At 40.7% G+C, this 13,909-nt stretch overlaps 1 protein-coding gene across 1 annotated transcript; it reads right to left on the bottom strand.

Annotated features, from left to right (window-relative positions):
- Positions 1 to 2,274: 2,274 nt before the first annotated feature.
- On the bottom strand, positions 2,275 to 8,434 carry LOC146314874 (NLR family CARD domain-containing protein 3-like). The gene is made up of 6 exons (XM_084738157.1): positions 8,333 to 8,434; positions 5,810 to 7,632; positions 5,532 to 5,705; positions 4,641 to 4,814; positions 3,939 to 3,985; positions 2,275 to 3,009 (listed from the first exon to the last, which is right to left on the bottom strand). Exons 1-6 carry the CDS (start codon positions 8,432 to 8,434, stop codon positions 2,480 to 2,482), a joined length of 2,850 nt encoding a protein of 949 aa, XP_084594283.1. The 3' UTR covers positions 2,275 to 2,479.
- Between the last annotated feature and the right edge of the window lie 5,475 nt (positions 8,435 to 13,909).

The following is a 13,909-nucleotide window of genomic DNA, read 5'->3' as shown; positions in this document are numbered from 1 at the left end:
CGCAGTGGTTGATCACACCGGAAGTAGATGTGTGTGACCCGGATGCACAAGAATAGAAAGCACGTCCTCTTCTTTTCTTTTTTAAAACATTTTTGTCCCACAAAAAAACATTAAAAGAAAAGTAATTACACACTGAAAAAGATTTTCAATCCAATCCCTCCAGGAAGTGACAGTACTGCGATCACAACATTTCAGGCAAATTCAACCAATCCCTGCAATTTTATCCAAACTCCGCAACTTTTCTACTAATAGGACCAATCAGCCTTGCTTCCCGTGAGTTCCACCAATCACAGCCGTCCTCTGTGCAAACGTCATACACGTACATCCCAATGAACCGACCCGCGTTTTGTTTTATTGTTCTTCTTATGTGTGTCGTGATAATTTTTAGTTTTGACTCAGTTTGAGCTCCAGAATTATTTTTGCCTTTTGTGGAATATTACCCAGGTGCTCTCCTTCATCTACATATGAAGCTTTAATGTTAATTTTTGTAACCATGAGCCTCTTTGGTAAAGTTACTGAGAACTTTTAATGAACTATAGAAACAAAAAAACTGAGCTTTCTATTGCAATTTTCACTTGCTTCTGCAGTTTAACTGCAAATAAATGCTTAAAAACATTGCAACACAGACCACGACAGTCCCAAAAACAGCCCATGAAATCCTGGAGGGACTGTCAGGTCTAACTATTATATCATCTCTACCGAAGTGTTAAAATAACGTTTGTAAAATAGAAATCATATTAATAACTAAAATAAAGCAGTAACAGGTTTTTTACCGTGTTCTGGTTCTGAAAATGATAGACTGACTCGGTGTCGCCATGTAATTTAAATTAAATATTCCGACACGTTCTGATTGGAATCTTTATTTTGACATTTCAAAAAAAAAAAAAGTTAAATAAATGTGTCATCTGCAGAAAAATTAATGTCATGTACAAGTATCTTTCATGATACTGAAAAACCAACTGTTCCAACAAACTACATGTTTTATGACACTATGTTTATCCATCCTGAATACATCTAAGTGCACAAATGAATCTGTACCATTCCCCCAAAACCCAAAAGATTCATGCATCATTTCGTATTGCATCGTGATAGGGTTGAATTGTACTGTATCGAATTGTTACCTATTTAAAAATTTCTAAGATTCATCGTATCATTGAACATGTATTGAGATACGTACTGAATCATCTCAGTTAGTGAGAGACACACCCTTAGTAACAAGACTTAAAAGATGCAACAGGACACAAAAGAGAGCAGGATAAGTCTTCAGCCATTTCAAATTGTTGTCCAGAAAAAGACAAACACTGAAATATCATTAAAAATACCACAGAATACCTACAAAACCACTTTTTTTGTCATTGTTGGGTCAGATCATGACATAAGGTGTGTTGCACAGTGAGGTGCAGGGAAGCATGACGAGACTGGAAGAGGACAAAAACATGAAGCAGGCAGGGAGTTATGCTGCAAAAATTAGGCAAGCTTTTATTGACAGTAAAAAAACAAAACAAAAACAACAATACACTTTTCTTCTCAATACTCAGCTTAGAACAAATCTGGTGCTGCTCTTCTTAAACCAGTCCAGTGTCTCTCTCAGTGCTCTCACATATACAGCATGAACGCCCATCCTGCCAGTTCAAACTGGTTTATCAGGTCAGCTCTGCAGGAAGGAGGGCTGACGAGATTAACCACAAATATACATTGTTTTTCTTAGCTTGCTCATACCAACAAAGCCTCATTTCATTCTTCAGTGGGTTATCATAAATACCATACATTCAAAATAAGCAAATCATTTGAGTATCACACAGTATTTGTCTTAATTACCTGTCATTTCATCACTCATCCTTTGGCCAATCAAATCTCAGAATCCGCCTGCTCCTGCAGCACATAGAAGGACTATTGTTCAGGCGTGTTTCCTCTTTAAGCACCAGCACAGGATGGCCTCCACGAGGACTCAAACTCCGACAGGTTATGACTTTGATTACAGCATGACTTTAATATATTCTTAAGAAAAGTGTGCTTGTAATGCTGAGTACAATTGTTTATATTTCTCAGTTAATATTGAACTAAAAATTTAATAAAGAAAATAAAGAAGTTGTGAGAGAAACTGTCCACTTTGCTTAACAAAAAACAAAAACAAAAACAAGGGTTTAGCAAATAGAGAGGGAGTTGAGGCTTCCTCACAAGGTGACATAAAGGCCAGCACACATGATAAAAGCAAATAAATAGATTTGTATTCATGGCAACTTTAAATGTTGTTTCCACTCTCGTAAATCTCTGCAGAATGTACAGCAGGAACAGCCCATTTTCCTCAGCTGTTGACAGCTGGAGCTCAGAACCACTATTTACAGAACAAGTTTTAAAGCATGACAGCTTTGGCTGACAAGACAACAAACTCTTTCTTTCTTCAGTGCAGAGGCTTGCAACCTGCAGCTTTTGATCCTAACAGTTGCAGGTTGTTTCTCTACACAGGACGAGTCTCCCACTAAGTCAGACGGCACAGAGACACTGAGGAACCACACTTCAAGATCCCAAACCCAGGGTAGAGGAGGTCAGTGAAAGTGGTGTTGATGGTGTATAGGTGAGTCAGTCTGTCAGAGGAGATGCTGTAGAAGGACAGAGAGCCAGCAGGACAGTCCACATACACTCCTACTCTTTTGGAGGTGGAGGACGACAGAGGGATGTTTGTCTTATTGTGCCAAACAGAATAACGGTTATCAGAGCAGAACAGGCTCCAGGACTTAACGCTCCCTCCAAACCTGCTGTCGTGTCCGTCTCCTTTCCTTCTGATTCCTCTGTAAGTCACGGCCACGTAAATGTTTCCTTCCAGCTCGACCTCCCAGTAACAGCGACCGGTCAGACCATTTCTGCACAGCAGCTGAGGCCAGTGGTCAAATCTCTCTGGATGATCAGGATACGGCTGCTCCTTTCTTACCCATGTGACCTTCCTGTTGTTGTCAGAGAGTTTGAGGTATCGGTTTGCTGTGTCCGGGACCAGCGTGAGTTCACAGACGTCTGATCAAGAGAGGAAGATAGAAATAAAGGTACCAAAAAAGGTTATTTCTGAAGAACCCTTTTGTGAAGACAGAGTCCATCAATGATTCTTTGTAAGACTAAAGGTCTTTACACACCAGCAGCAACTTGAATCAACAGCACTAAATTGCATTTATTTTGGAGGTGAAATTTCAACTCACCTGATGAGTCACATTAAGCGTGACATGATTTAGCGAATAAATGATCAAGTTTCTAAAAATAAATTGCACTGTGGCAACAATGCTATAATGAACATCACGTGAACATGACCTGAGGCTCCCGAAATATGTGAAAGAAAGGATCTGCCATGTTGGATGTTTTAGATGTTTTCAACAACACGCAGTTTGATTGATCAGATGTGTTGATGTTGGAACTGAAACTCCAAAAAAATTAAAGCTGCAATTATTGGTCATCGTAATTCACCTGTTGCTGTGAAAACTTTAATCGGATTCATACAAGTTTGAAAAATAATATTAATGCACGGAAGAAAGCGCGTCCGGTGTGAAAAAGGCCTTAATGGTTTCATTAAGAACCCTATTTGGAACCCTTTTCATCAAGGGTTCTTTGTACCATAATATAAAGGATTTCGCACTAGAACTCCCTGGGTGGAACCACTACACTGTAGAAGAGTTCTCTGTAGAATCTCTCATAGGGGGTTCTGTGTGAAACATTTCACAGATGGTTCTAGGTATAACCTTTTATGTTGGGTTCTAGTGAAGTGGAATCTTCATAAAAGACTGTACCAGGAACCAAAAAGGATTCTCCTATAGGAACTAATAATATGCTGTAGTTTTATCATCCAACACAACTGAAGGGTTAATTGTTTTACTCGTTGATAGTTTTTGTGTACTGTCCATCAACTATCAGAATAATTATCACATTATCATAAATCAAACTGAATCCACACTTACACTTTCTCACACCAGATCTGAGTCTCTGCTCTCCATCATGGTCCAGACTGGAAGAAGAAACACAGACAGATGTTGTCCTTTATTAAACTCTTCAAAAAGAATCATTGTCTTCCTCAGCAGGAAGTGAGCTGAGCTCGCCTGATTTCAGGTAAGGCTAACATCAGGGATACCCAGATTGATGGCCACCGATCTTTATCGGTCGATATTTAGTAATATTTGGAGGTTGATCAATGCTTTCTTGTCATTTCTGGTGAAAAGCCCTGAAGTTAAATTAGCCACACTCACCCACCCACAGTTTCGGAGCGCTGCCTCTGATTGGCTCGTACTTGTTGGGTCCATTGGAAAGGTTGGTTAAAGAGGCTCTTTTGCATGAATATGAATACAGGTGTACCTTTAGATTTTGGCATGTTCTTTGGTGTGCTTGGGTAGAAAAAAATTGGTGGTTTTCAAACTTTTTCTTCCAAAGACAAACCAAGAGTCAGGAACATTTCAGTACTTTCATGTAGTGGCATGAATTCACGGTCTGGAGTGACCACACAGAAATTTAAAGAAAAATATGAAAACTAAGTACCAAGCTAAGTCAGCAAAAAAAGAAACCAAAACCAAAGAAACCAATGAGCAGATGTGAAGTACCCTCACATACAGAGTTTTGAGTGTGACAGACTCTAAACTCTGCCAGTGTTAAAACATGTCTGTCCATACCTGAGAGTGTTCAGTCTCCAGTGTGGATCCTTTAGTCCAGCAGACAGGAGTTCTTGTCCATGGTCTCCTGGATGATTGTAGCTCAGGTCCAGCTCTCTCAGATGGGAGGGGTTGGCCTTCAAAGCTGAGGCCAGAGCAGCACAACCTTCCTCTGTGACTTGACAGCCTGACAGCCTGAATATGTATGAAAATTATTTCAGTCAAATACAAGTCATTCCGTTATATTCCATAAAATATGGAATTAACTTTGCGAAAGTGCAGTTTGATTTGATTGAAAGCCTAAACCACTAAACTGGTTCAGGTTTAGGCACCAACATTTTTTGGTTAGGTCTAGGCACTAAAGACAATTGGTTAAGTCTAGGAAAACATCATGGTTTGGGTTAAAATAAGTATGTTACATTCTGTATGTCACATGATGTTAAATACATGGGCAACATTGTCAAATGGTTGGAAACCTTACCTTACAAAAATTAAACAGCAGTTTGGTTAGGTTTAGGCTGTTAATCTAGCCAAACTGCCTAAGGTTTAGACAAAGATCAGGGTTTGGGTAACATCAGTCTTCAAGCTGAAAGTCCTGTTTGACCCATCCATCCACTCCAGTGTCTTTCCTTTGTGGACTTCCTTGCTCTTTACACAGTTCCTGTCAGAATGACTATGGCCACAAGAAGTCGCCGTGTACCACTAAACATAAATATGGTTCTTAATAAATTGCTTGGATGACAACCTATACAGCAAGGGTGGGCTGCCTATTCAGCATTTATAAATAGAATAGAACATTTTATGAATTGTTTAGAACTATGGCTATATAAAGAATGTTGCACAGTGTCATTACTTGTTAAACAGTGTTACGATACCGTTATAATTTGTTTAGCAAAAATTCTGAATCCTGACCTGAGAGTTTTCAATCTACAGCACTGACTCTGAAGTCCAGCAGACAGCTTCTTCACTCCTGAATCTTGCAGGTCGTTGTTACTCAGGTCCAGCTCTCTCAGACTGCAGGACTGGGAGCTGAGAACTGAGGACAGAGCTTCACAGCTTCTCTCTGAGAGGTTACAGCCACTCAGTCTGAAGAAAAATTAATGATTAACACAAACAAAATGACTTGATTTTCATCTATAGCTTGTAAAACATTTGACTGAATTATTAGATCCAGTGATCGATCCACTTACAGAGCTTTGTTGGAGGCTTTGACCACTGGCAGCAGCCTCAGAAGAGCCTCCTCTGAAGCAGAGTATTTCTTCAGGTCAAACACGTCCAGATCTTTTTGTGATGACAGTAAGATGAAGACCAGAGCTGACCACTGAGCAGGAGACAGTTCATCTGTGGAGAGACTTCCTGATCTCATTTGCCACTGAATCTCCTCCACTAGAGAACGATCATTCAGTTCATTCAGACAGTGGAACAGATTTATGCTTCTCTCTAGAGATGGATTCTCACCGATTTTCTTCTTGATGTACTCAGCTGTTACCTGATTAGCCTCTGAGATTCTTTCTGCGTGTGTCAACAGACCTTGTAGGAGAGTCTGATTGGTCTCCAGTGAAAGACCCAGGAGGAAACGGAGAAACAAGTCCAGATGTCCGTTCCGGCTTTGCAAGGCTTTGTCAACAGCACTTTGGTGGAGATATGTTAGGTTAGGGTCATCTCTAATTACTATTGACCACAGTGAGGTCAGAAGTCCAGTCCAGGTTGATGTGCCTGACATTAGATTGACTCCAGAGTTGATGAATGTCAGATGGACATGAAGAGCAGCCAGAAACTCCTGAACACTCAGATGGACGAAGCAGAACACCTTGTCCTGGTACAGTCCACTCTCCTCTTTAAAGATCTGTGTGAACACTCCTGAGTACACTGAGGCTGCTCTGATATCGATGCCACACTCTGTCAGGTCTGATTCATAGAAGATCAGGTTTCCTTTCTGCAGCTGATCAAAAGCCAGTTTTCCCAGAGACTCAATCATCTTCCTGCTCTCTGGACTCCAGTGTGAATCTGTCTCAGGTAATCCATCATACTTGACGCTCTTCAGTTTGGACTGAACCACCAGGAAGTGGATGTACATCTCAGTCAGGGTCTTGGGCAGCTCTCCTCCCTCTCTGGTCTTCAACACTTTGTCCAGAACTGTAGCAGTGATCCAGCAGAAGACTGGGATGTGACACATGATGTGGAGGCTTCGTGATGTCTTGATGTGGGAGATGATTCTGCTGGCCTGTCTCTTTCTGAATCTCTTCCTGAAGTACTCCTCCTTCTGTTCGTCAGTGAACCCTCTGACCTCTGTCACCAAATCAACACAGTCAGGAGGGATCTGATTGGCTGCTGCAGGTCGTGTGGTTATCCAGAGGCGAGCAGAGGGAAGCAGTTTCCCCCTGATGAGGTTTGTCAGCAGCACATCCACTGAGGTGGACTCTGTAACATCAGTCAGGATCTCATTGTTGTGGAAGTCCAGAGGAAGTCGACACTCATCCAGACCATCAAAGATGAACACAACCTGGAACTCTTCAAACCTGCAGATTCCTGCTTCTTTGGTTTCAGTAAAGAAGTAATGAACAAGTTCCACCAAGCTGAACTTTTTCTCTTTCAGCACATTCAGCTCTCTGAAAGTGAATGGAAACATGAACTGTATGTCCTGGTTGGTTTTGTCTTCAGTCCAGTCCAGAGTGAACTTCTGTGTTAAGACTGTTTTCCCGATGCCAGCCACTCCCTTTGTCATCACTGTTCTTCCTTCTGAGAGTTTAAAAATGTCTTCTTGTCGGATTGTTGTTTCTGTTTTAGCTTGTCTCCTGGATGCTGTTTCAATCTGTCTGACCTCATGTTCACCATTGACCTCTGCAGTCCCTCCCTCTGTGATGTAGAGCTCTGTGTAGATCTGATTCAGAAGGGTTCGGTTTCCTGCTTTGGCAATCCCCTCAAACACACACTGGAACTTCTTCTTCAGAGTATACTTTAGTTTACGCTGGCAACGTGTAGTTTGAGTTTCTGAAAAAAGACAACAAATTGACTTAATGAGAGCATGCTACTGAAAATTTAATCACATCACCTGTGTTTATCAGCCCAGACCTTCCTCCCACTCATGGCCTGATTCTTGTCTCTGCCACCGTAGTGCATATGTTCAGGCCTGAAGTTGGTTTTATCCAAACTCTGGTTAGCTGTGTCACTGTAACTGCCTCAGTATCTCTGTTACCAGCCATTCCACCTCCTCAATATCTCTGTCCGCAGTAACTTCACAATAAACTAGTCAACCATCATTTGCCTCCTAGTCTGTGTTCTGCATTTAACTAAACCTGACAGTCTGTTGATCTCTCTCCAGACAAACACAGGACCCTGGTGTGGTGGCACCTGGCAGGAACATGGAATGTCACTTTTCTGGTGGGGAAGGAACCAGAGATCGTGCAGGAGGTGGAGCAGTACCAACTGAATATAGTTGAGCTTTCCTATGCGTAGAACTGGCTCTGGCACAAATTTTTTGCAGAGAGGCTGGACTCTATTTTTGTGACGTTGCCCAGGGTGAGATGCACCAAGTAGATGTGGGGATACTGAGCGTTGCTGTGTTGGAGCTCTCCCTGCAGAATGAGAGGGTTGCTTCTATGTGACTACAAGTCCCTGGGGGAAAGGTTCTGACTATTGTGTATGCTTACACACCAAACAGTGGTTAAGATTATCCAGACTTCTTAAGAGTCTCTGCCTAGTGTCCTGTGCACAGTGCAGTCTGGGGACTCTATGGTTCTGCTGGGGACTTCGGCAGTCACATGGGCAATGATGAGGAAGCCTGGAGGTGGGTGATTTGGAGGACGAGCCTGCATGATCTGATCCAGAGTGATGGTTTGTTATTCAACTTCTGGGCTAGTCATGGACTGGCATTAGGTTATTCACAAGAGTACCTGGTACCAGAGGACCACAGGCCAAAGGTCAATGAACAACTTTGTGGTTGGCAGCGTGAAGAGAACCTCAGTTTGGAAACCTCAGAATATCATCTCTGCTTTTTACAGATGATATGGTTCAGTTCTGTTAGCTTCATCTGGTGTTGACCTTCAGCATGTACTGGAGCAGTTTGAGTGCAAAGCTGTTGATGATGATGGGGTGAGAGTCAGCATCGCTAAGTCTGAGGCCAAGGTTCTTTGCCAGAAAATGGCGGATCGAAGTCAGGCGTCTGTTCCACCCAAACTCCCTCCTTCATGTTTCTCTAGCACAAATATATGACCCTAAGCAATGCCCAGACCCAGACACTTTAACTGCTGTTTGGTACATGGGCAAAGGCATCTTCCCTCAGTCCCTCAGGAGGGACCCTCTCGTTCTCAGAGGGAAGTTGCAGTACAGCATTGCTAAGTCATTAGTCTCCCACTGTAAGCAACCCAAACCCCTGCATAGCTGTATTGTATCTGTTATTGTCATGTAAATTACCTTATCACAATGTAAAAGTGTCACGTGATGCATAAGTGTGTCACAATAAGCTACATGCACTAGGATTTGTGACATACTTCTGATCCAAACAATGCTGCTCTGACATTTTCTGGTCTGTGTGTTTACATCATTCTAGCCAGCTCGCAGATCTTGATAGCGTCAAAGTTGAGACTATTTCAACATGAGTATACACAGGACAGTGTTCAAGACAGATTCATGAACAGCTGGGAGACACTTTGCCACTAATTAACTCATAGAACCAACAACTCTTGAGGGTCAAAGAAGGCTTGTTGTAGGTGCTGTACTGACACACCATTGAACCACCATGGGGCAGTGTGTGGGAGAGAGTAAAGGGCCCCCAAGGAGAAAGAAGAGCACATTGATGTCACAGATCATCACAACTACTGTTCAGTCCCTGAACCGGCTGCAATGGACACGTCTGCATCAGCTGCAGAAGAAGCGTCCAAAGAAACAGAAGAGCTGAGAAAGATGTACAGGAGTTACGTCTCCAGCAGAGTTTGGATTACAGCAGTTTGCTGTCTCTGACACAGACATCTGATTCTATACCAGATAAGCTGACAGTCAAGCAGTATTAAGTTGAACCTGGAAGTGTTTGGGCAAACAGTTTGTTTCAGTATTAATTAAAATTGATCAATATGAGCTTTCAGTTTAAATAATAACAATCAAAGGCAGATTCTTCCAGTATTTGTTTTTTTTTTTTTTTATCTCTCCTTCAAAAACAACACAGTGTAGCTCACCACATCTCTTTCCTAAAGAAGAATTTGAAAACATCATGACTTACCTGTAGGGTCTGGTGTGATGCCTAATAGATTTGCCACTAGGTCATTCCTATTTATCTTTTTCAAAACTATTATGGTCACATCAATAGTGTTTGTAGTGTAGGTTTGCACCATCTGGTCCACTGTGTCAGTCCTGTCAGAATTCTCCAGCCGACTCTTCGGGATCTCTGGGAGGCATTCTGAGTTGTTCTTCTGCAGGTACCACTTGAATTTTTTAAATTCTTCTGCATTCAGATTTTCCAAAGTTTGTAAGAGAGCCTCTTTATGTGTTGCCATCTGTCCTCTCTGTCAAGATCTAGAAGATACTGAAAGAAAATCTTTACTTTAGAGTGACTGCAAGGAGTTTTTAACTGGTTATGAAGACTAGCTATTTCTGTATAGTGATTCTTCAAATCAAGTCAAACCTGTGTTTACATATATGGCGTAGGAAACACTTCTGCTTTTGTCCACAGGGGGCTCCAAAATCAACACAAAATGAAAGCTCTTTGTAGTAACTTTAAATGTCAAAATATTGTTATTGGTGACACTCAGGCTGTAATAATTAAATACAAGGACACTTCTTTTTGCCATTTTGTAAATTTTAAATATTACACTTGTTTTACAACTGCTGGCTCTCCAAAACATTCTGGACAGGTGGTTCTTTGTTAATTGCATTAATAAAAGGATAAATAGCTCTATCTCTGGATAAAAAAATAAAACAACTGAAAATACTCTGACACGTCTGTAGTTATAGGGAGCTGTAATATTCTATGATATGATGTCCCTGGCTTCAGACTTTTCTCAGTTAGTGTAAAACATTTTTCTTTATCCTTAAGGCCAGTGATATACTTGTTTTTAACGATGCATTTGCATTAAAACCTTTACACATCCATATGCATCATGGCTGTCTTGTGTATTCTGTGTTCATTTGGAGCAGGGGTTGTGTGCACCCTTAGAAAGCATATGCATGAATAAATTACTTTAATACAGTATATTGCATGTCACTAAACACAATATAGCAACAAATATTTTTTTTTTCCTAAAAATATTTGTGTTTCATTAATCAAATATGAGTTTAAACACAAAAGAAAGAAAATGCTACTGGCACTCAACATTTTCACTACTTACAAAAAATAATTAATTGGAGCATTCAGTTTTACAGTGTACTAAAGACTGTTCTCCGTCTCAGACAAAGAACTCACAATTTTAAGTCAACGCCCGTGAAGACCACAACTGCAGGGACATGACTTAACTTCCTGTACATTGTCTGATTTATTTGTTCACATGATTACCATCATTAGATGTGAAACTTCCTGCCGCAAATGCAGCCAGTAACTGCAGCTGTGCAGTCAGACCTTCTGCAATTAGATTAAATTATTCTTATTATTAAATTATTAAGAAACTAGATTCTTTTGTTTAACCAACAGTCCAAAAGTCAGAGACTGAGAAATGTCAAAGAAAAGCAACAGATCATCACATTTAAGAAGCAGTAACCCACAAATATTTACATTTTATGCTTGAAAAATGTATGAAATGATTAATTGGAAGGTCCCCAGAAGAATCTGCAGACTCACGGGGGCGGCCCCGGCCGTCATTTTCATAAGTTTAAACTTTCCACTTTCTTATTGAGGTCGGCTAATTGCTACAGTAGGCTGTGTGTGGTAATGTTGTGTTGGGACAGAGGTTTTATTTATGTTTATCATCATGCGTATTAGTTCATTATTCTCCTTATTGCAACACAGACGCATTAAGAGAGTGAAGGAGGAGAAAAGAAAGTGTGTATTAGTGAAAATGTGTGAACTCGACAGCAGACTGCTGTCTAACAGAGTGACAGTTGTCTCCAGGATGAGATTTGTGAAAAAAAAATAAAGGAGGGGACATTTTCAGAACGTTCTTACTCAGCAGGCCTGGAGATTATGAAGCCTGTTGGTTTATTCCTTTCAGATGTTACAGGAACATTTATAGAATAATTAGGAAACTTAGTAAAACAATTCAAGAGATGTGGCTGTGGTTGCCATATTCTTCTTTGCATACTGTGTGCTGTCCTCACGTGGACACACAGGTGATGTGATAATACACACAACACAACAAAGGTTAAATCCTGATCTAACATGTGAATAAATAACATGAATTAAATCCTGCCTTTTTGTTGGTTCCTGCCAGAACAAGACCGGGGAGCTGCCAGACTGGGATCAGCACATATTTAATTGGATCCAGTCCCTCTTTTGTCACAATCAAAATCTTTAAATAAAGTTTGTGTAATATTTAATATTATCTGATAATTACTATATGCCCATATCAAAGAAAGTGGGTATTTGTGCTGTTAGATTGTTAAAATAAGTGAATAAATTCAGAGGTTTAGTGCTGTTTTTAGTTACCAGAGCGCACTATGATGCATGTATGCAGACAGACACTTATAATGTGACTGGTTTCAGGTAATTTAACCACTGATCACAAGTTTACATGGACCATTTTCATGTTATGGGTACACTGAGTGAACCAGTAAAACAAAGAGTGGACCCAAAATGCAGACTGGACAGAGGAAGCAGAGTTCAAAAAAGGATTTAATGCAAACAAAAGCTCAGGCTTACTTTAACAAAGCGGTATCCTCCAAAAACGTAACAAATCCAAAAAACATGAAGACACACAGACAGGGCTCAGGACATCAATGCAGGAGACAACGACAAACTCACAAAGACACAGGGAAACACAGGGACTAAATCGGAAGAACTAATGAGAGACAGGAGGGTAAACAGGTGAAACACATCACAATCAAAAAGAGCGGGAAACAGACAAAGACAGGAAGTAAAAAGCAGACACATGAGGGAGGACCACAACTACCAAAATAAAACAGGAAACAACCAACAAAATCCAAAACCATCACAATTCATCAGCTATAATTGAGCACCCAAACAAACTTTAGACTGACTTCATGAGGAGTTTCATCATGTCTGTCTCCCTGTTTGACTGTCTGTCTGCTGCGTTCACAGACGCTGCGGTGTTTTAGCTTCAGTGATGAGTCTAAAAAACTTAAAAGAGCGGATTTTGTCAGCTGTATTTCCTCACAGAGCAGCGCAGCATCGTTCCTGTGTGTCCTGCAGCTTGACACCACAGGTTGACATGTCCACAGCATTGACACGGAGGAAACTCATAGACAAACAGAACATGTTCAGTTTTTCAGGTTATAAACTGTCTCTTTGAGGCTGTTTGTGGGTCTGCAGTACAGGGACTGTGAGGGGGATAAACTCCACCAGTGATGAAAAATAATTCAGCAGAAGCAGGGATGTACAGCGCAAAGGGTGGGAAATCACTACCCATCCTGCCCTGCACATCACACCATGGGCGTCTCATGCAAACAAAGTTGAGTGTTGGTTGGACGTCTGGTGTCTGTGTGTTTCCTGTATGAAACACTGTGTTCTCACTGTGCTGCCAACAGAAGGCAGCAAGTTTACTCTGTTAGACTCATGCACACGGACATTTCTTTTTTTTGTGACACATTATCCAAGTTATCAACACTAAATCTAAATCTACCAAATCTGCTGGTGCTGCACTTTAATAGTCTTTAACTGAGTCGTGATGAGTCACATCCTTCATCCCGTGTTTATTTCACTTTCTCTGTTGCAGCTCTCATAGTTCATCATTCAGTGAAGCTGATGTGGCTGAAAATTGTTGTTAATAACTCTTAGATATATATTTACCTGCCTATTTAAATAAATACAGAATGAATGAATGTCATGCAGTATTTGTAATGGTATTATACAGACTTCTTTTATCAGCACATATTTTGGGACACAGGTTTGATTTTGACATTAGTGGAGACATAAAAGACTTTTTAGGTTCATGATCAACTTCTGATCACAGTTTCATGTCACCTACACCCTTTATAACTGAGGTGGAATGTAACTAAATACAAATACTTTGATACTGTACTTAAGTAGATTTTTCAGGTATCTGTACGTATTTATTTTTTACTTTTCCTCCCTGCATCTGAACTCAAATATCTGAACTTTCTCCTCCTCACGTTTTCTAAACATACTTTAGTTTTAATGACTGAGGTGAATTATTGATTATTGTTATTTTGCATCATTGCAAACATCA

The sequence above is a fragment of the Lutjanus erythropterus genome, chromosome 15, assembly GCF_056507025.1.
Source record: "Lutjanus erythropterus isolate fLutEry1 chromosome 15, fLutEry1.hap2, whole genome shotgun sequence".
NCBI classification, from domain to species: Eukaryota; Metazoa; Chordata; class Actinopteri; order Lutjaniformes; family Lutjanidae; genus Lutjanus; species Lutjanus erythropterus.
The sequence above is the reverse complement of the archived record's forward strand: the minus strand, read 5'-3'. Positions and strand labels throughout refer to the sequence as shown.